Raw genomic sequence first — 25,531 nt, 5'->3', positions numbered from 1 at the left:
AGGTACTTACACATCAGCAAAAAAGACTTGCATATATCTATGTGCAAAAGACCATGCAAATGTATCTGTACCAACAAGGGTGAAAAAAATTTCAAACAAAAGGAATTTAAGCTTGAGGATGTCTGTGGATATTTTTCCAGCAGGTGGAACAGCATGTCATGCCCTAGCTAAGAGAGCTATGCCAGAATGTTTGAACTACCAAACAATCTCTACAGGCAGGCTTCCGGAATAAAAAAAGGAGGAAATAAAATAAGCAGATAAATGGTGACTGATTGTGGTATAGGCCCTGAAGGACAAAGAACTAAATTATTAGGAAGAAAAACATGGGATCATGTAAGGAAAGAAATTAAAGCAATAAGGAGGCAACCTGAGGTAGGCAAATACATCTGTGGGAGCTGTACAAAACTGCAACTGGAAAGAAAAGATCCAGGGCACACAGCCACATGGAGCACAATTTCTAATATTACAGACAAGTGAGAAAAGAATAAATAACTCTGCCAAATATCAAAATATGCAGTTTCAATTAATATTGAAAAATAGAGAAAAAAAAAAGAGAAAAGCCATGGGAAAAGACATCCAAAAATAAATTAGATTTTGGATAATCACAGAGGGGTTTTAAATTGATAAATAAATGGCAATTTGACAGCATGTGGAATTTATATAGATGTCGGAATTACACATCACCAACCCAACAGCCAATTAGACGGATGAGGAAATTTTTGGGAGGCATCAGGAAATTTGTTGCAACCCCCCAAAAATACAACCAGAAAAAGGTAATAGCTCTTTCAAGGGCACCTATCTCTCCTTTAGGTACAGGAATGGGGTCTAGAGTGCCCCCAGAGCATTCTCTTTTTCAGGCTGAACAACCACAAGTCTCTCTGTCTCATAGGAAAGTGTTCCTTCTGTTTGATCATCTTGGTCACTCTCTGAGGGCTTCTTTGTTGTGTCTGAGTTTGTCCAGGAGCTACTGTACATCCCTGCAGGCCTCTGGGAATGTTTCCCTGACTTCCTCTTTGTTGGGGTGCATCACTCCTGAGCTTGGAAGAGGTGATCCTTGGTTATTACCAGCTTGCTTGGGCCTCTCTTGCCCCCAGGGCTTTATTTCATTGTCCTCTATCAAGCAGATCCCTGAAGAGGCCATATTCTCACTCCTCCCTGTGACTGAAATTGCTGGTTTTTCCCCCTTTTAAAAGACATTATTCCCGAGGCACTGCCACAGCTGCTGGGCTTGGCCTTGGCCAGTGGTGGGTCTGTCCTGCAGCTGGCTCTCAGGCCCTGGGGAGCTTCCAGCAGCTTCTCACAGAAGCCACCCTGCAGCCCCTCCTCTGTCAAAGCTGGCCATGCAAACCCAATGCAACTCCTCTCACTGCTGCCTTTGTCATTATTGTGAGCACATTCCCTTGGAAAGAGATGGCCAGACTGACAGACTGCCAGGAGTCAGCTTTGGCAATGCCTGGCTTCCTGTAAGAGCTTCAGGGTGAGCAAGACGATACCCTGACTTCTCTGGCTGAGAAGCTCCTCAGACACCACTCAGACGTATTCAATATCTGTGTAAACAAATGTGTTTGAGGGAATTCATTTTCCTCTTCCCCTGCAATGGGCTCTCTTTTCTTCTTTTTAATCTGTCTCCTACTACTTGGATCTTTTTTCGCTTTTCTACTTGGAGTTAGGCATAATAAATTATTGATCTCAATTTTTTAATGTGTTGGGTTTTTTTCCCCTGGTCTTCATGTCTGTTTTTCCCTCTTGCTAAACTTTTCCCTTCATTCAGTTTACTTGCTTTTGGACAGTTATCAGTTTTTTTGGTTTTCTGCTGTTTTCAGAAGCAAGCCATCTCATTGAAAATGCAGTTATTGGCTGTTGCTTCTTCTTTCTCTTTTTCCCTACATCAATACTCCCCCTGCAAGGAGAACAGAACCATGAAACCTCTGAGGTCAAGCAAACTTTGAAAATGCTCATCATAGTGAGGAAAAAAGAGTAGATTGCTGTTCTTTGGAACTTTTTGTGTATATATATATATATATATATAAGAGAACCTCAGTACAAGAGGATGGGAGGGGTTTTCAAAAGCGTGACACAAACCAAAATAAGCAATCCAAAAACCTGAGAGAGGTCTACAGAAGTGGCAAACTAATTAAATTAAACAGGAACACGATTCAAAATTTCTCCTTGTCTGGTTCTGCCATCCTACCAGTTACCTTGGAATATTGGATGTATCAGTAAACTGCAATATTCCCTTGGGAATCATGTGGTTTTCTGAGCCAGAGCTCATGTTTTATTTTATGCTTGGCCTTATTTTTTCAAGAATTCTTATACTTCTGCTCATGTAAATATCTGATATTCTCCCATATATGAAGAAGACGGTCAAAACGGTCAGCAGACATAATTTTCATACTGCTTTATAAATGATTTCCATGAGAATCTTGATTTAAAAAAAAATTATTTTTCCTATTCAGACTTGATGTTTAAGTAAGCTCTAAAGTGAACACCTAGAATAATTAGCTCATGCTGTTTCATTTTATTGATATTTATTGACTACCTAAGGGAAAGGAAAAGCTTCAATGTATGGATTATGCAGTAGATAAGGGTCACAGGTTTTATTTTTACCTTGACATTTACTCATTGTAGACGGTGGATCAGCTACTTAGACAAACATTCTCCAGCTTTAAAAGTTCAATCTCTAAACCTATGACACAGCTTTTATATGTACTGAACACCAGCCTTTGCCATTGATCCTACATGAGGGATGGAGGCATTTAGCACAGTGCATGTAATCAAAGGTATCATGCAAAACAGCTCATACTGTAGCATTCAAGCTGAAAGAAATTCTAAACAGTTCTACTTTGTTCTTCAAGGCATCACTCCTGCTTGATCTGCAACTACTGCTCCACTGCCTGAATATCTTCATTCTGAAAAATGACATTAGGGAAATACCTGAACACGTACATCACAAATCATTTCCCATCGATTTTGGTTAAAAGCTAGAAAGTCTGCATAAAGAGTTGTCTTTGATGCCCTCTAACAAGCTTAAAAGCAGTAATAACCAACTCAAACTGCTAGAAATGACTGTGCATGTCAACTGCCTATCACATCTTATGCATGTATTTTTGTTACCTTGATTGCTGGAATGGGTTTCTTCGGAACAAAGTGTTTTTTCTCAGGAAGCTCAGCAGCCATGTTCTGTGCCTTCAGTTTTATCTTGCTCTCAGCTATTATCTTTTTGCGTTGCTCCAGGTAAGGCCCAAAACTGGGCAGTTTCTGAAACAAAAATCAGTAAACATGATTATGGTTAGTAAGTGGGTATGGTAAAGAGATGAGTCTGATCCCAAGGGTGAGATCTCGAGTCCATGTTGACTGCAACTTGCTTCTTATTCAGGAAGCTGAAATTGAAATCAGTAAGCCTGCACCAGAGTGAGAAGTGAATAAAAATCAAACATGGACATTGGGATCTGACTTGGAAATATATACTGAATATTAAAATATTAATATCTCACAGCAGAAAATAGCTGAATTGCAGGTCAGCATCCAACAGTCTATTATTTCCCTATTGCATACTTGCTTATATATAAAAATGTATCATGTTAAATAATTCAAATGCTAACTTTATTTCTGTTTCGTTTTATACCATATGGAAAGGTATCATAAAATTATCAGTTTACTTAGAAGAGTTCCACCAGTATTTAAGATTATTTATATCAATACCTGAATAAATCAATACATACTTTTAAAACTTAGAAACATGTATTTGGCAGTGTGATAACAGAAGGCTGTTTTAACCTGTCAAAGTAAGGCTAACAAACACCAAATGAACTGAAACACATTATAATCTCCTAATTTTCCTCTATGTACCACTTGCACTCTTTTCTGGAACATTTAGTCCTTGAACCCAATTAAGCAAACTCCAGAGGAAGATTTCACTGAATTGCAAAACTCATGTCTCACCCAAGAACAGGAAAGAGCTGGATCACATTTCCTAAAACACTCATCTTCCTGAACAAAAAAAAAAATCCTTTTGCTTACCTGGAAGAGACATGTAGTGTGCCACGATCACAGATTTAGGTGAGTGAAAAATAGTATAAAAATGGACTTTTGCTTGATGCAATAGACCATGCCCTTCCTCCCCTGAAACTAGTTCTCTACTCTGCAGAAGTATTTTATCCACCTAACTCAAGCCTGTTCAGAAACTACAGCAGCACTGCAGAAAGCAGCAGGTAGTAACAGGGGATACATCGCCTGAGCAGCTGCTGGCATTAATTCACGCTAATAATACAACCTCAAAGAGCATATCGAACAAGATACAGTACTGCTGTGCTTATCAATTTTTTAACAGGGAATTTCAATGTGAATTTTAAATCCCAGATTATTTAAAAATTTAAAAATTATTATTTTTTAAAATGAAGTAAATCCAGAAGAGGTTACCCTGCTCTTCCGCTAATCCTTAGGAGAAAAATTCCTCAATGATCTCTGTCAGTCACAGTACCCAACCCTGGCACCTCAGCTCCTTGCTATGACAAACAGAAGCTCCTTGGCTGCTGGGTTTGGGAACTCTGAGCATACAGCCAGAGGGTGATGTCCTTGAAACGCTCCCCTGCTTCCAAGATTTGGTTTGTGGCCTCAACACATTTTTCCAGCAGGTCAGCTCCAGCCTCGCCCTGTCCCAGAGCTCCCCAGCGGTGCCTCCTGCAGGCTGGGACTGAGCCCTGCTCTGGGCCACAGCCACAGCCTGGGCACAGCAGGGCAGGATGGGGGTGCTGCAGTTCCAAATGCAGAGCCAGCCTGAGTTTGCCTGCTGGCAGAGAGCTCTTACTTTGTCTGATCAATGGGAACTTTGCTCCTGCATGTCATGTTCAAGGCCTCCTTAGAGGCATCAAACTTTCCTTTCTGTGCAGCTGCTGGACATGAAATGTTCTAGGACATCTTAAAATCAGGCTTTGAGAACTCCAGCAAACAGCAGTGAGGTGGTGGCCTTACATACTAAAGTCAAATAAGGCAGCAAAAGCAGAATTATTTTAAACATCAAAATAAGTAGAAGGAAGAATTTATGTAATTCCAATCTAATCAATAGACTCTAAAGCACACACACATAAACTCAATTCTCTCTACATGACTTTTAGAAAACCTAAAAATTTGCAGAATTCTAAAAATTACAAAATTTTGATAAAAAACTGTTCCTGTATGTCTGCTAGGCTGAATCAATTAGAAATATATTTTTGCCTATGAATAAGTAGTAGCTGTGTCACGGAGGAACTATTTCCTCTCCATAATTTATGTGCTGATGCCAACAACTTTGGTTTGAGAGGGCAGGAGACCTGATGACAAAGCGTTTTTGGATTCTTTCCTGTCTGGCCAGGAATTGAATTGCTGACTTTGAGAGTAGGTAGCAAAGCTAATTTTGCTGAGGTTTTAACTGAAGTAGTAGAGAGAGGAGACAGTTGTTCATGGCTTGACTGATTGAAGATCATCTTTGGGAACAACAGCCAAATCTTTGCAGAATAAATCCTTTACTTTTCTATATGCCAAACCTCTCAATTTCTACAGACAGAAACACTAAGAATATTAAAATTAAATAAGTGATCCAAAGAAATGTGTGGAAAAAGAATCTATTTTTGTGAATAGGTGAAAAGTGAATTACAAAGGTTAATTAATTTTCATAGTTGTGAGATTGAATTATTTAGAGTTTTATATCTGACATAGCTGCTAGCTGGGATGTACAGTGGGCATTTTGAGAAGTGTGCAATGCCTTCATTTCCATAATTCAGATGTTTTGTAATGACACGCATGCAGTGAAATTAAACCATATAATCCACATATTTTAAAAATAAACTATGATTAATCTACAAAACTATCCTACAAGCTTCATATTTGCTGTGCACTGCTGTTTTTCAATCAAGAATTTGGCTGCATGGAATTAAAAATAACTAAGGAAACATGTAGGTCTTAGTCCAGGCTTGGGCCCATACACAATGTGCTCCCAGTGACTTCACAGAGGGTGACTGTGTGCCCATACAAATGGCCTGGTTATTTTGTGTTTGGGGTCTAGTAGTTCACAAGCAGCCAGGCCAAATTTCATTAAACAACACTGAAAACCAGCAATCTTTTCTATAGCAATAAATAATACATGAAAATGTAGCCTCAGGAGCTTAGGAAGGACTTATTGATGGTTCCCCTTATGAGTAATGCTCAGACATATGGAATGGTGAGGAGACTGCTTATTGTTCAGAGCTGTGGTTTCAAACATTCTGCAGTCAAAGGCCATATGAAATGGCAAAAAATATTTTAATGAAGTGTGTTACTGGATATAGCAAAGGTGGAAAAATGTTGAAATAACTGCAGAAGAGATGGATACTGAGGAGATTTTAAAATTAAATTGCCTCTAATCATTGTAGGGGACAACTTCCTGAGCACATGGGGGATTTAACAACAAAATTCCCAATGAAAGCACAAGCACAGAGCTTGGTGTGTTGAATTCTGTTTGCTTTTGTAATCTTTATACAATAATTTTATTTTTTAAATTTCCAGATATTCCAGCATCACTAAACTCTCCATACACTGGTATCTTTGTCAGACCAACATCTGCCTAGAAAAAACAATTAATATGAATATGTGGAGCATAGCAAATGCTTAGAAGATTGCAACAAACAGAGTAATTAGATAATTCTTGTCTACTTATATATCTGTATCAGTGATGTCTATAGCTGCATTATTTGTATCCATCTGTCTCTATATAGACATAATTCAATGTGTTTCTGTGTTCTAACATCAAGAATGGAGTCTAAATAAATACATTAAGTGGAATTATTTCGTTCTTTATAACTGCATTATTACAAAACTTTAAGCTTGAAATATTTTGCTGGAGTATTTTACAGAAAGAAAACAAAAATCCAAATCCTCCCCCCGCCTCTGCTTTCAAAAGCTGCCTTTTAACTGATGAACTGTATAAATCTTCAGCAACATTGTGATTTTTGTTTCAGTACTTTCTCCAGGGATTCATCATTGATGAATTTATTCTTACCAAAAAACCTAAATCCTGCTCATTTAAAGATAACAGTATCTTCCACTAAACCTGTCTCTATTCAGATATAAAAAGGCATTACCCTGCCAATAGAGAACTGACAACTTAATGAATCAACAATGAAACCTTAAGCCAGAGAGCTTTAAGGTGAGTAAGTCTGTTTTGATTATAATTTATTCACAGATCAATCTAAAGGTAATGGAGCATATCATGAACTAAAGAAGGTGCTTGTTTCCTAATGGCTAAAAGTGGAGAGAATCCTCCACTTCAGAGTGCTGCAGTTTCCATGGGCCCACCAGCAAGCAGCCTAAGCAGCACAACAGGCTGGGGGACAGGGCACTGCAATGGGCATCAGATGACCCAGACTTCATTTCTAACCTGGAAACTGATCTGATCTTTACTCTGGGAAAATCCATGTATGTCTCCGTGATGTAGTCATGGGTTGCTTATCTGGGATCTGTCTGCTCCTAAGGGGCTGGATGCCATCTACTGTTAGAAGACACAGATTTCAGCTGGGTTTGCATGGCAAGGTTTTGGTGGTGGTGGGCTACAGGGGTTCAGGGAGAGGCCTCTCCTGTGTCTGACTGAGCCAAGGGCAGCAGACTCCAAGAGGGACCTGCTGCTGGCCAGGGCTGGGCCCATCAGGAAGGGTGGGAGCACCTCTGGAATAACATGAATACCTCACTAGCAAAAGGAATAGGAGAGAAAATGTGGGGCTGCTACTGAATGGAAAAAGGAACCTTGCAAGGGGTTGCAGAGCAGGCTGAGATACTGAACAGCTTCTTTGAAGTCTTCACTTCCAAATCCAGCCCTCAGGAATGCTTGACCCAGGAAAGCAGGGAGAAGGTCTGGAGAAAGAAAGACTTCTCCTCAGTAAAAGAGGATTGGCTTAGGGACCATTTAGTCAAATCTGACATCAAGTCCATGGACTCTGATGGAAAGCAGCCACAAGTACTGAGGAACTGCCAGAGATCATTGCTCAATCATCTTTCAAAGGTCATGGCAGCCAGGAGAGATGCCTGAAAACTGGGAGAAAGCAAATGTCACACCAGTCTTCAGAAAGGACAAGGAGCACACAGGGAACAACCTGAGGCTGGTCAGCCTCACCTCAAACCCTAGAAAGGCGATGGAATGGCTGATCCTGGACACCATCTCTAGGCAAGGGGAAGATAAGAACGTCATCAGGACTAATCAGCATGGATTCATCAAGGGAAAATCAGGATTAACCAACCTGGTTGTCATGGCCCAGAAGCCTTTTGTTATATTTTCTGTCCCCTGTCCAGTTGAGGAGGGGGGTGATAGAGCAGCTTTGGTGGGCACTTAACATCCAGCCAGGCTCAGTTCACCAAGCACAGTTTAGTCATCATAAACCAAAAATGGTCTGCCTCCATCCTCTTGCAACTTTACAACAATAACAACAACAGGAAGACTACTGTAAAGTTTCCTGAAACAGTATCTGCTTTCTTCCTTGTTCTCTGAGAATACAATGAAACATGACTCCAACATTTCCAGAGAGAAAGAAAACACAAGGTCCCAGCAACAAAAGCAGCACCAATAACAACAACAAAATCTTGTCAGAATGTCAAGGTAGCTTGTGTTTCTTCTGGGAAAATAAAAAAAAAAAACAAACCCAAAACAAAAACCCAACAAGAACAAGAACAACTGAATTCTGTTCCTCTCAAGGTGGCAAATAACACATATTTTCATATTCATAGATATATGGAGAGAATATTTTGCACAATCTTTCCCCATGGGGAAACTGCTTAACTAATGAAAACTATGTGTGGCAATGGAGAAAGTGAAGCTGCAAACTGTTACCCTGCTAGACATTCTCATTCTTTCAGGCATTCAAAGCTAAATTCTATACAGTGTCTGTCCCATACACTGCCACAGTCACAGCTGGCACCAGGGCTCATGTCAACACCCCCAGCAGGGAATCCTGCAGGATCCTCCCCACAGCACGTGGGCAGAAGGGTGTCATGCAGAGGATGGCATACTTCACTCTGTCAGTTTCCACCTGATAAAGAGTTTCTTGGGCCAACATCAGCTGCTGTGGTTGCATTAGCAAGAAGCCACAATAATTTTGTTCCTTGTGTTAAAGGGTTCTCATGGCTCTGTTTCCTAGAGCTGATACATTCCTGGCATCAGTGCCTTTAATGATGTAGGAATGCCATAAAAATAAAGGACAGAACACAACAATTATTCACAAAAAAGAACTCTGCCTTTCAGTTGTTTTCAATTTTTTTTTGGGACTTTTATTTGCTTGGTAAGCAGTCCTGTCTCAGTAATCTGCAATTACTGCCCATATACTTGTTCTGTAACCTCTGCTGCCCATGTATGTGTATATACCATTGCATTTAGTTACTCAACTATTCTGCCTGCTCTTTAAACCATGATTATTTGAAGTGGGTGAGCTAACCCCCAGCCCTTCAGTAACTCTGAGTCTAAACAGAACAATAATGTGTGTTCTAGGAAAACACATTGCAGTGACCTCACCATGAGATATACAGTGCCATGCTTGAATGTGCAGATAAAAATATTATTTAAAATAACAATTATTTCTCCTTTTGTAATTTTTCTAACACTGCTACAATTTTCTCTTCTAGCTCCAAATCAGAAATGAATTATTCTTCATGTTCTAACGCAAATGTTTGGTTTATATACACCAAGCGAGGGAAAAGATTTTAGTATTATAGGCTTTCTACAGTGCAGCAAGAACTTACATTCTACAAATGTACTGAAGTAATGAAATATTCATCAATAAAACAAAAAAGAGTTAATATTTGAAGCAAGCTTAGACATTTACAATCAAAAGCCAGGATGACATAGATGATAAAGAAAATGTTACCTTCTGGGGTAAAGAAAAGAAGATACTGATACACATTACTGTGCTACTTCATGAACATCTGGCAGTCTGTCACTTAATAGACAACAACATCTTCTCTAAACAGAAGAGACTTGAATTCATCAGGGATTCCTGCAGTACAGTATGTGCTTAACTTAAGTACCTGCTTTCTGTGATTTCCATAGATTACCATATTCATGACACTGTGGAGTGAAAGCATTCTTCTCACTCTCTAACCAGAACATGGAAAAGAAATTAAAACATTGGCAGGCACTTTGTCTCCAGTTTGTTGGACACGTGAGGAAAGGACTTTCCACCCATTTATGCAGATGAAATTCTGTCAGCTAAGCAGCAGCACAAAGAAGATGTCAGCAGAATGGCTATTAACAAATATCTGTCAGGCAAGCAAATATAACTGTATTCAAATGTGTTTAGGAAACAGGAATCCGTATCAGTTGAGCCTTAGTGTTGCAAAAAACTTTTTTCAAGCAAAATTTTTTACTTTTACTGATACCTAAGTAAAAAAAAATCAGTGCAGTATTCACATTTTCATGTGTATCTATATACCATTTATACATATATCTATACATTCAGTTTATGCACTTCTTGTATGAATGCTTTAAATCACATGATCACATGGAAAATGCCATTGGTAGATACTTTTACCAACCTTCTCCAAACTGGCTGGTAACTGAGCTGTTGAGACCACTGCTAAAATCATGTTTGTTTGGATTTAACCATTCTCTTCTGGGGCTACATGTACTGATGGGATTGACTCCAGCAGTCCTAGAACTGTGTGTTTTCTTTCAAAGAAGCCTCAGAGATTCCAGCTAGACTATTAAAAGGGAAGAATAAATCTTGTCTTCCAACTATGAGAAAGCATGGAAATCCTTGCTGCCAGTGGTTACCACCCAACTGGCCACTCAATCACAGATACTGCTGACCCAGCAAGGTGAGCACTAAGCTGAGTTTGTCAATTCCTGTGGTGCTAAATGAGCTGGGCCAGGCACCAGGAGCAGCACAGCCCTGTTTGAGAACTCTGAGGGCAAGGAAGCTGCATTTAAGGTGCCTTAATGACCCATTTGAATCTGTTCAAGAGCTCCTCAAGCAACTCAACATTTTTCCACAGAACCCACCAATTTGTCCCTGTGGCCAGGAGGAGATGAAAAGAGCAGTATCTGCATCTGCCTTAGCTTTTCCACTTCCAATCCAGCATCCCCTGGTGGAAATACAGCTCCAGACCCTGCAGTACTTATCAACAGTCTATGTGTGCCCCAGGGCCATAGAAAACATTCCCAGTGCAGTCAGAATTGCCCACCAGATTCATGCTCTCAGGGGAACGGGAGACTGAACAGAGAGGGCAACCTCCTCTTCCATACTCTGGGAGAAATTGAGATTCTGAAAGCCACTCTTGTTACAAGGCTTTCAGTACATTCAGTGAAATAACTACTGCTTCCCCTGTGTGCAAAGAAAGTGCATTTCCACCATTGCTGTATGTGTTTCAGCTGCAAATTTGCCTGTCAAGTGCTTTCTGCTAGCAATCAAACCTTCCAAAAGAGGTAAGAGCCTACACTTTTTCCATCTGCTGGATCCTTTGCAGATTTTTGTTTTGATTTTTGTTTTGATCTATTTTTTTTTTTTTGCATGGAAGCTCCAGACTTATTACCAAATGTCTATACTGTAAACAGCATATAATTTAAATATATCTAGAAATAAACTCCACTTTTCCCTGGTAGACTACACACTGCATAACTATACATATATTATTGAACTAATAGATTACTTAAATGCAAATCACTGCTAATAATTCCTATCTAAGCCTTCTTCCACTTCAGATTCATTGTAATCCATCTCTTATGGCAGATGAACTACAACACTTATCCTCCTCCTGCACAGACTACAATACTTTCCCTCATTCATCTCTCACACATGTAATCCTTCCATCTCTACTTCACACAATCCTAATTTAAATGTAAAGTATTCAGTGCAGACAAAAGAGCTCTAGTCAACTCTTGCAGTTATGACCAAGGAGCCTACTGCTGCCTTTCAGTCCTCATATTCAGTAACACAATGCCTTTCATCATCACCTCAATATCCTAAACTCACTAAATCTCATGCTAAGAGCCATAATACAAATAGTTCTAGCATTAATAGCAAGTACTTCCACCCTCAATAGTCAAACCTCCCACTTCAGTTGGTGAGAGGAAGGATGAGACAATGCTGAATAATCTCCTATGAAGAGTTTGGATATTCTGGTTTGATTAAGGCCTTTGAGCAGTTTTGAAAATGTGACAAAGCAACACATAACATATGACACTAAAAAAAAGGAATATAGCTAGATGAAAAAATTGTAACAGTGCAGTAAAGTGATAATAATTTTTATAATTTCAAGCTATTAAAAACTTTAAACAGATCTGAAAGGAAATAAGTAATTGCTAAACACTTTAAAATTATTATTACATCAATCTTATGAATCAAATATAAATAATACATTACAAAAGAGAGCTTCAATAACTGATATAAATGCTTCTTATATCACCATCAAGTAGTGAGGAGACACCAATATGTAGGTACTAAAGTAACAGACGCTACATAAAAACGAAATGTATAAAACCAGAAGAGTCCTCATTAGAGTCCAAGTCCCCCACAGTGCCTCTCTTGCATATTTATCTCTCTTTATAACAGTTAAAGTATCTAAAGTATCATTATATTCTGAATATGGCATTACAATGGTCATATATTCTAAAATGCTAATTTGATTAGATTTTCACTCAAGTCAATCAGAGGACGAATTTGATTTTTAAAAATCCAACATGCAAATCATTAGAAATACAGATTACAGGCATCCATCACTGTACTTTAAAAAACTATCTTGTTTTAAATTACTGTAATAGCTTTAAAATGAGTTCTGACAATCTTGGTACTGCAAGACTTCACTGATTTGTATGCACAGTTAGGCTCACGAGAATATGCATTCAGCTTGGCCTCTGCTATTAAGCAGAACCACAACCACATATTGCTTGAATAGGCCATTCCCTTTTTCACTGCCCATGTGCAGTATATCCTTGCAGATAAACAAAGGAGATACATAAACTTTACCTATCACTTTGCACTGTATACTGACTGTGGCTATTCTGCAGGTCAAATGGGTGACATGGCACAAAAAACCCAATAAATGCAAAGGAACTCCCGTGCTGATCCTGTGGGTGGACACACGGGGATTTACACTGGCTGAGGCTGAGCCCTGTGCACTGACTGGGGGAACCAGCACCACGTCCCACAGCCAAGCCACCCTCCTTGGGCATGCACACCTGACTGCATCCCTGGAGCTGCATGGCTCCCATGAAAAGTGACTCAGAGCACACAGTGGACACATCTTTTGTGCTGCTTGAATAAACTGTCTTGTCTCCAGCCATTCTGCACTCAGCTCCACATAACAACCACAGCATAACCTCTTCACATGTAAGTGATCCTGCAAGCCCTACAGAGCATTGCTACTCAAAAATCTGCCATATTTAAAAATGTCATCCTCATTTAAATTGTGAAAAAGATTATTTTTATTTCTTTGCATAATTCAACTTGTTAAAATTATGCCAGGTATTTATAGTGATTCAATCTACAGCTCAAAAACAAATCATCTGTGGCCATTTTGACCATTAAGACAGAGAGGGAAACAAAATTTTCTACTTAGTGCAGCTTCTCTACATTAATGCTGTCTACAATAGCAGTGCTGCTCTAAAGGTCACAGATGACATAATTTATGTTATTATAGATAATCCATGTCATCTGTCTGCCTGACTCTTTTTCTCCATATTTTTTAGAGGTGCTGTGTATTTCAATGGATAAAGCTCCTAGGAGAGCTTCAGTCTGAGCAGCTTACAAAGGCAGGGCAGGCAGCACACAGGAGAGAATTGCTGCTTCTCCTTGGGAAGGCTGGGCCTCCAGAGAACACTCATGAGCATAAGTCTGTTCCCAAATATGCAGTCCTGGTGCAGAGCACTCCAACAAGCCGTGACACCACTGCAGGGCAAACTGCAATTTGCTGCAGTGGTAGCAGCGATGAGAAGTGGAGAAGATTTCTGTTGCCAGGTCATTTGCATGAATGAATGAGTCCAGGCTCCAAATGCAGTTTGGTGGTGGGACTTGCAGGGTGGTGCATCTTGACTGCAGCAAATGTTCAGTTGTCCTGATCCTGTGTACAGCAGCCTGGTAAGAACTCAGATGTGTACATCTCAATCCCTTCCAGATGCTGAGCAAGGAGGGTCACTGCAGCCTGTGGTTACTGAGGGGGTGCTAGTCTTGGCTTTATAAAATAACTGATGGCCACTTTGTACTCATACCCTTTCCTGCCCTTAGGAGATAAGGACTGACATTTTCACTGGCCCACATGACTCAGTGTATGTGGTCTGGGCTGCTGCCACACTGCTGGTGAGGTACAAGCCTCCTTGGAGGGGCTGTGCCCGTGTGTGCCTCACAGCCCTGCCCTGCCTTGTGCAATGGAATGGCCTCAGCACTTACACACTGCAGTGCTGCACCATGGGGTACTCTGTACAGCTCCTTTATGCAGGACAGGACTCCAGCAAATCCCAGCAGTTGCATTCATAGCATGCTTTTGTTTAGTAATCACCTCAGGAGACTGTACAGATCTGAAAAGTGTGGAAAGGTATTGTGAGATGGTTTATGAATCCCACTAATCTTCAAACTGACATTTTCAGGTGTGGGTCTATCCTGCATGGTTTTTACTTTTCAGGAGCTAGGTAATAGCCTTTAGGAGGCCAGCAATTATCCCAGTGCTCCAGGAGTCAAATGCAATTTCATCTCATTTTATTTCATTTTAGATTTATTGCCTTGGTCATTTCAAGCAGATAGATGAGAATGTAATCATGATCAGTTACAGCTTTTGCTGTTCTGTTTCTGCACCTATACAGCTATGGCAGTGATCCCAGCCAGCTCCATTAGTTCTTCTTGCTGATACTGTTGGCATTCTTCAACCACAGTTTTGCTATCAAATTGCATTTTCTTCCACTGGTATCCACACTAAGAGATGGTCAAAAGATACTGAGGTAGTTACAGTCTGTAATTCTTACATCTACTACATTTGCAAATATATTAATATTGCATCAGAAACTGTAAAGTCTTTTTTAAGATGGAATGTACATTACCATCTGCAGGTCTGTGTAATGCCTTGTTAAATTGCTAAAAGACCATGCATATGCACAGCTTCCAATCCTCTCTACAGCAGGCTGCCCATCTGATCTGTGGCTCTGCAAAACCTCAGCAGTGAGACATGCTCTCCTTACTTTCCCTTGCCTTAATGCTTTTCTCTGAGTGCTGAGGACATTCTATCAATCAAGTGCCCTCCTGGCTGCATTGCTGGGTCCATTTCCAGCTTTTCTTTGCCTAGAAGACTTCCCAGACCTTTAAAATACCAAATAAATACTTTGCTACAGGGGCTCTTCCACAGTGCTACCTAGTTCAGCTAACTTTTCTGACTTTTTGTCTGTAACTTTTATTAATTATTTGTCCAAATTTTTATCATATGCTTCTTTCATTCATGCACTTCATTTAGTTAAAAGCAAAGTATTTGTGAGTTATCTATACTTTTTGGTATTTAAATTTGTTCAGCTTTTTTTTTTTTTTTTTTTTTTTTTTTTAAATCAACATTGTCCTGCTGGTATTTTGATTGTTTCTATCATGTACATTTTTGATTGTTTCTATGCTGTACATTTTTGTCAGCAGTTTTAGACTCCCAGAAAATGCCAACAAAGTCTCTGCTGTCTAGTATTTACTGATGTTTTAACTATCCAGCTGGCATTCAAACTCATCTCTGCTTTAGTGCTGCTGCTCTTAATTTAAAGTTCATGCTTCTGCAAACGGCACTGAAAGTTTATTTTTGATCTTGTGTAGTGCATCAAAGCCAGATATGAGTAAAGTTGTATCTTCTGAGTCAGTTTGTTTTCCTGATGTGGTAAATTTTTCCTTTTTGCTACTGCAAGCAAGCTTTGGCAAAACACTCTTCTTGCCAATACAAAAAATCCCATATGTGAGACAATGACCAGATTTCTCTCCTCTGCTTTGTGCTAATGCATTTGTTTTTGCACAAAATTTTTCCTTGTCTATGCAAATTTTTTCTGGGCAGTTAAGAGCTTGTCTCTACCCCACTGGTGGCCTCAGCTCGTGCCCAGGAGCCCTGCATTTCTGCTGTGCTGCTGCCTGAGCTCTGCACTCATGGTTTAGCTCAGACCAGAGCACACCTTTGACGTGAATCTCTTCTTTGTCCCCATACACCGCACCTCACTTCTTACAGCAGCAGCTGCAGAGAACACAAACTGCATTTTATTTTGGATGAAATGAAACCTGAGTGAGTGTGTGTGCTCCAGGGATGCAGCTGCAATGAGCTCCAGCTGCTAATGGGCATTTAGCCCATGAGAGCAGACAAGAGCTAGAAATCAGTAAGAAAACCTCGGATGCACATGGTGTGGACACCAGTCTGCAGCATCAACTATTTCACTCTGCAGCCCTGTTCCTATCTGGCCTGTCTGTCTGCACCACTGCTTAATGGAAACAGAACCTCTGGGTGCTCTCATCTGAACCACTGCAACTTTGTACCACCTACAAACTGAATTCAGACTCTGGGATGCAATGAACTCATGGCTTAGCTGCTTTATATCATCAGGAAAGACAGGGACTTACCATTTTTTCAAACCATCCACACTTGGATAGCACATATATACTAGTCACACCATACAAAAATATGCGTATTAGTCACACATTTATATCATTTCATTACATCCTATTATATCTTAAATATTTCTGGAGATTTTCTAAAAATTTTGACTGCTTTTCTTGGTTTTGAAGCCTCAGGCTGTTAGAGCTTTTTTCTGAGTGCAATTTTCACTAACATCTAATAGAGCTCATTTCTGTGTCCATCTGTCCATCTTTCATGCCCAGTCACATACTGCCATTACTTGTCCTTTTTTTTTTTTCCCCTTCAGAGTCTTTTGCAAGATCCTCTCTATACCCACAGTAGTAAATTGGTGTCTGGGAATGTTCCTGGGCACAAGGATGTTTTCATCTATCCTAACAAAGCGTTACAGCATTTTTTGCCTGCTTTTGGCCTGTGCTGACTATCAGTGTCCCAGGCAATTCCTGGAGAGCCTTTGGAAGTCAGCATGCTCCAGGAGCCATTCCCAGCAGGCAGCCTGCCTGCAGCCAACCTGCTTTGGAGACTAACAGCTTCTGATCATCGGCACAGGCTGCTTGGTGCCAGCTGGCCTGAGCACCTAGGAATATTCCCGGCTACATTTAATTTGGAAGTACAGACATTTCTCTCCTTTCTGAAGTTAGGTGCCTATAGGAATCTAATCACTTCTGATGTCAGTGCCCAGGCAGAATGAAGTACAACAGTGCAACATCCAACTAGCTTCAAAAAATGCTATTCTCTGTCATAAGGGACTCCCTGGAACTAGAGAGACAAAGCTTAATGCTAACCACGTCATGGTATGGCATTATTTATCCCTGTATTTTTTAATATTTAAGAACACCTCTTTTTTTTCCTCTCTTTTTTTCTCCCCAAAACAGGAGAAGTACAATTACAGCTTTAAAAAACCAAGAAATTGAACAATGTTCTAGCCTGACACAAAGAATGAGCTGTATCTTCAACCTACTCTTAAAGCAAATTCCTGTGCCAGGAATAAATGGTTTGTCCATTCTATGGCTATTTTACACCACACAGGGTTCCTTTCACACTTTTTAAAATGCTGTTGTAGTCTTAATTAGGAAGCAAAGCAATCTCAGGATGCTACAGAGTTTTCTTTTTGATACTTTACTGATATCAGGGACACTGATACTGACACCAGTATGGACAGATCATAAAATTGTAATATTTTGATTTAATACTCCTAAGTGAAAGAATATCTTTAAAAAGTTACTGTTTATGATTCCTTCCAGCTTCTGTAATATAATTTACTATCAATTGTTTATCCCTTAAGATGACTTTGCTTTAAAGTCTTTAAACATTTCCCCTACAGAAATGAGTAGATTTGAGGGATCCACTGACTCATTTTTTGTAACGATGAAACTGATCTATGTCAAATACTTGGCAGGTCCCAATGACACTACTGAGAGTATGGATCATATTTAAACACCAGCCTAGACACCCAGTTTCCCTCTTCAAGAATGAGAAACGTCTTGAGAATTATAATGTCTTACATTTTTCTGAAAATAATACAAACTGAATATTCAAGGAATGAGTCTCGGGAACAGAACTGTGAACTCATATTCATTTCCTTTCAGAATTTAATTGGGTTCCTTTAGCTTTCTAAGTGTTTCTGTTTCTGTTCCAGAGGACAAAAGAAACCAGATAAAATGGACACTTGTTTCATATTGCCACCTTCCCTAGCAAAGGTTTTATGCCACCTTCATCATTAAAATATCCCAGCGGTCTCTCTTAACTAATGAAATCCACCTATCTTGCACGTCTCACCTGCTCTCTCATTCTCGCTCTTTGGTATGGATCAGGCTGCTTGGTTTTGGTTAAGATTTTAATGATTTCTTCCCTGTAAAAACAAAAGTAAGTAGCAACACAGAAGCACTTTTGCACAGAGAAGGTAAAGCTGAAAAAGTGCCTTTTACTGTCAGGGTGAAAGGCAAGGGCATTACCCGAGTCTGAGGTCCTGTGAGAGCTTGTCCCACAGCCGTGGGCATGCCCCAGAGCCAATCCAGCCACCTTATACAGCACTGTTATAAAAGTGTGCTGCTGAAAACCCAGCAAGCCAAGGAGTGAATGCAGGGAGATATGGAGGAGCCTTCCCTGGGATTTCAGCACAGAAGGTACAAAGGATCTTTTTACTGACAGTGCTGAGGAAAAAAGCCAAGCACTGTTTGCTGTTCTGTGCCTGGATGGCTCATCTGGGACTTCCACACCATCACCACCACCACCCCTCATTGCCAGCACATGCAGGGAGCCAGGGAGAAAATGAAAAAAAATAAATGGAGGCAACAAAGGAGGTCAGTGCTTCACCTGAGATGGAAGATAGATCTTTTCTTCAGTGAGTGCTGCACCTTGCAGCTGAACTGCTCTGTGGGAAAATGCTGGAAATCCAGCCTAGAAAATGGAGGGAGGTTGGCCTGGTGCGCTCACACCAACTTGAGTCTCTGAGCAGACATGCTGCAGTACGTTAAACAAGCTGGAGATTTCCAGAAGATAATTACAGCTGCTGCTACCTCATACTCTTCATTCTTTTACCTCTTAGTAGAAGGTAAATCACAGTAATAATAAATCCTTCTATAGAAATGCAAAGCAGAACTAAGAATGAAACTGATGGCGCAATTTTAATTTACCACTTTCATTGCTGTTAATTTATACACAAACACTCTGCCATAAGTTCCCCCTGGAAAAGAATCCAACTCCTTTCAAGCATCCCCCATGAAGACTAGATACAGACACTGAGTTTCAGGCTGTATTTTAGTATGCTTTAAAAGATTTCCTATTTTCTTCAAGTTGGAGAGAAGAACATGCTCCTGTAGAAAGACAAAGCACAGCACGTTTCAACCTTTATTTGAAGTTCCTGATTGCTGTGATAAGGGTTGAAGAATAATTTAAGATACATCAGCTATAATAGATCACAGGAAGAAATTTCCAATGGCCTTTAAAAAGTCTTACTGTTCTTATGCATATAAAGCCATCTGGGGCACAAACAAAGTTGAACTTTCTGGCTGAGCTCACTTCACAACTCTCAGCTTGGTTCCAGTGTAGATCACTAAGCCACATATTATATTTTTAAAATTCCTCAAGAACTTGGGCCCAGAAAAACACCACAACATAAAACTTTCAGTGCTATCCTGCCTGTTTCATGGCACAGGTCACACACATGGCCAGGACCTGGCCATGACGGTTATCAGGTCTTCCCACTGCAGGGTTCATGGTCTGGGGCACAGTTTATGCTGCAGAGCATCCCCTGGATGGGCACAGGGTGGCAAGCAGGGCATGGAGGGCCAGAAACAGCCACTGTGGAGCTATTGTGGCAAAGAAAACCTGGGAATATTTTGAACTTCTTTGAAACTATTTCTTAGAAAGTGAAAGACTATGGGAAAAGCTCTAATGTCTCAAACTCCAGCTGATTTTGGAGGGGAAAAATTCCCACAAATTAGAATGAGAACTGTACATTTCAGAAACTCTTGTCTTTATCCGTGAGAAGGTAAAGCTTTGGTACTCATCAAGGCAGCAGACTTTCCTGCTGACCTCCTTTGCTTTCAAGATGACCGTTTGGCATATTTTACAAAGACAACAGTGCTACTGAGGACAATTATGTTGTTTTCTCTGCCAGGTTTTCAGAGAAGGCAGACACATTTCGGGGTGTTACTGATTTCAGATTAAATAAAGCATCTGCAATTTTGCTTTACCTTTATTTTAATGCTACTTAATTACTTAACATTTCAATTTGTATGAGAAAACAATTTCATCTCTGATCTAGAAATATCTCCCTAAAATCAAGTAAAACATTTTCAGCAGGTAAATGTCCGAACTGAGTTTTTACTGATTGAGCTAAGAACAGTCTTCAGCAATATACTGAAATTATTTGTTCAAGCAAATGTTTACAAGTACATTAAAATCAACTGTTTCATTAAAATCAATCAGTACATTCCTAGCCTAAAATTTAAATCCAGTTGTTCAATAACCTCAATTTCTTTGTAGTTTTTTTTACTTTATTATGCTTGGATAATACCCTCAAATATATCTTCAAAACTTTACAGCCCTTTTCCAACAGCATTTGGGGTGTGGTCTCAAAAGAAGCACCTTTACGAACTGCAAGACAGGAAGAAAATTAAAGTACCCTTATGGGACTGAGGCAGGGACACTACAGGGTGTATGAGCTCAGATTTTGATGGATCCACCACTACCTATGTAATTCTTGAGTCTCCAAGTTTCACTGCAATTGCTTTATGGAATTGTCTTGTACTGGACTGATAACACTGTACAACCTCTCAATGCTCGACACTGAAAGCAAGTTGTGCTGTGGCACGGCCCCTTTCACAGCAGCAACTGTGCATATCCTGGCTAGTGCTCATGGTTAGCGGCTGCCCCCCTTGTGCTGGGGAATCCCAAGGGCAGCTCACCCAGTCAGACACTTTACACTGAGCCCTTTCGCTGTGGATCAGCTGGGGATGGCATTTGGAGAGCTAGAGTCTTACAACAGACTGTGTTAAGATTTCACCTAAATACATCTCAATAAATGTTCAATTCTGCACTAAAAATTATATTTCCAGTGGGTGCTGAATTATGAGACAGTACTCCAAATAGTGGCCAAAACCAGAGGCATGCCCTCCCAAACTGCCATTTAGGAACTGGGCAACTAAAGACACAGTCTGGATGGAGAGGAACTGGTTTTTTAAATGGAGACAGAGAGGCAGACTTTCAGGCTTTTCAGACTGCATGTTGATCAGTGAAATGTTGTTATAAATACCTTTGAAAACTATTCATATTACACAGACAAAAATAACTCAGCAATAAGCAACAGATAAATAAATTAGGTCTTGAAGAAAAATGTAAATATCGTTTTTCCTCCATCTGCCTTATCCTGGTAAATAAGTTCAAAATCCAGCAGAGGCACAAAAGCCCACCCACAGACCAGGAACTGAAGGTCAAAACCAAGTTATGACAGAATTGATAAGAAAATGACTGCAGTCTATCAAATGAAAGATGATGACTGTGTTGTGAAGAAAGAGAGGGAGTTCTGAAGTGTGAGGCATTTATTAGCCCTGTTCTGCACCAACCAAAACGGTCCTGAGGCCGTGCTCCTTAGGGTGGTCCCTAAGAAATGGTGATTACAAAAAGGCACACTCATGCTACAGTCACCAAAGGATTTTGGCTTGCTCCTGTTTTAGTTGGTAACTTCAGAAGCTTCAAAATATCATTTTTCCTAATGGAAAAGATACATGAGCTGTTTACAGTTTGGTGATACATTTTTAGCAAAAGGGAAAATATAGATATGTTTGTGCTCATAGAGCTTTCTGTGTTTACAATAAGTCTTCTGGTTGTCAATTTACAAATGGAAAATTTTGAAATGACATTTCAAAATGTCAGAAGCGCTCAGCATTTGAAAGAAGGCTCAGTAAAGGCAAGGAAAACTTGCTGGAGAGACTAGATTAGACTTTTAGTTTGCAGTTGGAAAATATGCCTTTTGGCATATATTTAATATTATATTAGTTGCAGTAGTAGTAGTAGTAGTAAATATTCAGAAAATATTAAGTAATGATTAGCATTTAGGATAAAATGCTCTATGCTGTAATGATGGTTAATATAAATAAACACAATTATAGTTTATAGGTTCTAGACTTAAACCACTTTAAACTCAACTGCGAGACCTTGTCCTGGCTGAGCTAAAAAAAAAAAAAAGCCCTGTATTTCAGTGATATGTGTCTGCATTTCTCATGAATCCAGACATAATGTATAAAACAAAGTATTTTATGGCTTTTATATAAATAAATCATCAACTGGAAAAAATACAATGTAGTAATAGAAAGGAATGTATTAATTATTCCAAGCAGTCACACCAGAAAGACACAAAATGATTAACGAAAGAACAGATATATAATGTGACATATCCTGACCAATATATGGGTTATATACTGACTTACTTACACTGGAGAGTTACAAGTGTGGAAATCAAAAACATAGCCATGGCATAAAATATAAAGGAGCTATTTCATTAAGACTTGTCTGCTGAGTTGAAAGAAGGGCAAACAAGGTCTTACCTGTGTGAGGATTAGACCCACCTTCTTAATAACAGCTAGGGAAGGTGCTCTTAAACATCCACCATCAGAGCACACAAGTTCAATCAGCCTGAATGAGATCCCAAGAAATCAATAAAATTCTTGCCAGGCCACTTCAAACTATTACAGAGCCCCAGTGTGGAGCAACAGATTACAGGCTGGCTGTAATTTTTCCCTGGAACAACCCAAACACAGTTCTTGGGCCTTAATGAGTTTTGTTCAGCATGAATAGGTCAGCAGAGTGCAGAAATCTTTTTTCTCAACTTCTCCATATAGAAATGGTGTGCCACCAGCCCCATTCAGGTACAGGGGTCAGTTGTCCTGTGCCAACGTGTGATTCGTGGACAATGGAACAGAAAGAGATTTTTAGTCCATTTGTCCATAAAAAACTCAGGAAGTACAGCTTTGACTGCTAAGACACCCATGTGGTTGAATCAAAACTGCACAAGACTACAGAAAAACCTTCAAGGGCTTTCCATAGCAATAAAATAAAGTAAATGGGAAAGGTCATAATCATGTTCTTTAAGTCTGATCTTCTTTAAGTAAAAAGACATTTCAATTGCATACTGTTAGATACTTACAGCTCCAGCGACTTACAATTAATTCTAAGTCTGCTGTCTATGACCAATACCACCCACTTAATTTTGCACCTTTTTTGCATGGACAGAGTATCTTGCTATCCAAATAAACAGCTTTTTTAGATGAGAACCTTAAAGGGACAATGATTCTTTCAGAATGTAAAGGTCCAAGTCTTTTCTTCCACATCAGTATGTGTGCCTCTTACTAGTACCATAAAAAACATGGGGACACATATATAAAAGCAGGTTTTACTAATAATAGCTACCTATACATCCAGAAGGGGCCTTTCTGATTGCACAGATATTCCTAAGCCATCTGGAAGTCTGTAGGATACAGCAACTCCATGAGACTACACCTCATGTAATACCAAGCATTTTACCAGGGCTTAATGAACTAAAAGATGGTTAGAAGTACTGCTTAGAAATACACAATGTTGTTAATAAATGTCTTCTCTCACTAGGGGTAGATTCTAGAGGAAGAATTTCGTATCATCAGGTTCTCAGACTAGTAATTATAGCTTACATTTTGAAAGCCACAACCTTGCTTTCATGAATGCAATTTGCATCAAAATCTGCACTTACAAAATCAGGGAGAAGAGTTTTGCACACATAAATTAATTGCCAACCCATTTTCTAGTGCTTGAACTGCAGACAATTAGCTATCAATCATTACTGACCTGGGCTTTACTCAGTGAGGACACAAAGAGTAAGGCTCTGCAACCAATACCAATCCCACAAATACTGCAGCATCCTAAACATCCCCAAAATCTGTCTTCACCTGACAAAGAAAATACTCTTTAGCAGGAAAAGCTGGTACAGAACTGAAGGCAGGAGAAAGAGGGAGGAGAGGGAGAGGAAAAGAGACCGATTGGCTCTCAATTAATATGAAAAAGCTGATCTCTGCCATTGAGGAAAATTCTTGCACCAGCAAGTGCTGACTGATTGTGATGAGGAATGCTTTATCACCCAGATCCAGACACTCTTTCATATGGTGATTATTATTCCTGTCATGACCCTCTGGTCATCAAGCCACAGTGTCTTCTGGCACGAAACAACTATCCAATAAGGACTAATCTAGGAATAAGCCTGTAGCATAATATCTTCTGCTTGCTTATACACACAGCAGGAGGAAGAAAATCTTCTTCCTGTGAGTTATTACCTGCTCTAATCCACTTTGGAAAATAGCAGTATTTCCTTAATTTTGTGAAGCATGCAAACATATATTTCACAAACTACAGCTACATGAATAGCTCAGACCAGAGATGAAAGCAAATCTTAAAAGCATTCTCAGGTAATAAAAACCAGTCCAGCATCACCATCAAATCCACGGCAGCACAGAAACTATCAAATATTCACATTAAACTTTATAAGAACACTCAAATACTGAATTGCATGCCAACGTGCCTCCATGTTTAATTTCATATTGTCTTCTATAAGGTTGAAGTCTGGCCTAATTCCTGATGCCATTCTTGGAGCAACAACTTTGACAAACAGAGACAGCACATGTACAAAACCTCAACAAATGCCACATACTACCTAAAACATTAGACATTTTATATTAACATTGTCATCATCCATATCAATATTATCCAACTAAAATCCGCTTTAGAACTTATTTAACCTCTTCCAAACACTATTTCTCTGGTTTTTCCTATTCAGTTCCTTGAGAAAGGGGCTACTCCTCTGCAGTCAGACAGTGTACACCACACTGAAAGCATCTAGGGAAGAAGGGCTGGGAACCCTACTCTGGGAGCAGAATGAGGAACCATTTCTGGCCACACAAGCCAGTTCTTTTTATGTCTTTTCTGTCTCTAGTGCCTATGTAGATCACCTAACACAAGGGCTGTTTTGAATGGTTTTATCCAGCCAGCAAGCTAACCCTAAGTAACAAATACAACAATACATACACAACTGTACAGAATAAAAAATTAATGGTGTTAGAGAAGGATGATGCACAGAGACATTATGTGTGACACTGGGGAGGAAGTGGGGGTAAGTGTGCATGGTTAATATGAAAAGATGTCAAAAAAAATGAAGCATAATAATAGTGCAATTTATCCTTGCTAAACGTACTGCACTGTGCTATAATTAAATATGAAAACCTAAATTTATCTCTATGTTCGGCTGTCATTAACTTAACAGGGAGTGCACATGTTCTAATCTAATGGCTGATTTTTTTCTCCATGTGCAGCATATTAAAATGTATATTAGCCTCAAGGTGCATAAACACAAAATAATAGACCAAAGGTTTTGGCCTGTGGAGAAAAAAAATCCATGCTCAAAGGCCATCAAGTAGCTGGTGATGCAGGGGAGACACTCACT

At 39.7% G+C, this 25,531-nt stretch overlaps 1 protein-coding gene across 1 annotated transcript in view; it reads right to left on the bottom strand.

Moving 5' to 3' along the window:
* The window catches only part of DPYD (dihydropyrimidine dehydrogenase), a 329,698-nt gene that overhangs the window by 9,516 nt on the left and 294,651 nt on the right, over positions 1-25,531 (bottom strand). The window contains exon 21 of the mRNA XM_054285597.1: positions 3,115-3,258. Coding sequence (XP_054141572.1) covers positions 3,115-3,258 — 144 coding nt within the window. The remainder of the gene's footprint in view (positions 1-3,114; positions 3,259-25,531) is intronic.

Source organism: Melozone crissalis, unplaced genomic scaffold, assembly GCF_028551555.1.
Source record: "Melozone crissalis strain CALT ecotype California unplaced genomic scaffold, PUWL_Pcris_2 ptg000045l_1, whole genome shotgun sequence".
Lineage (NCBI taxonomy): Eukaryota > Metazoa > Chordata > Aves > Passeriformes > Passerellidae > Melozone > Melozone crissalis.
Note: the sequence above shows the minus strand (reverse complement) of the source record. Positions and strands in the feature narration are given on the sequence as shown.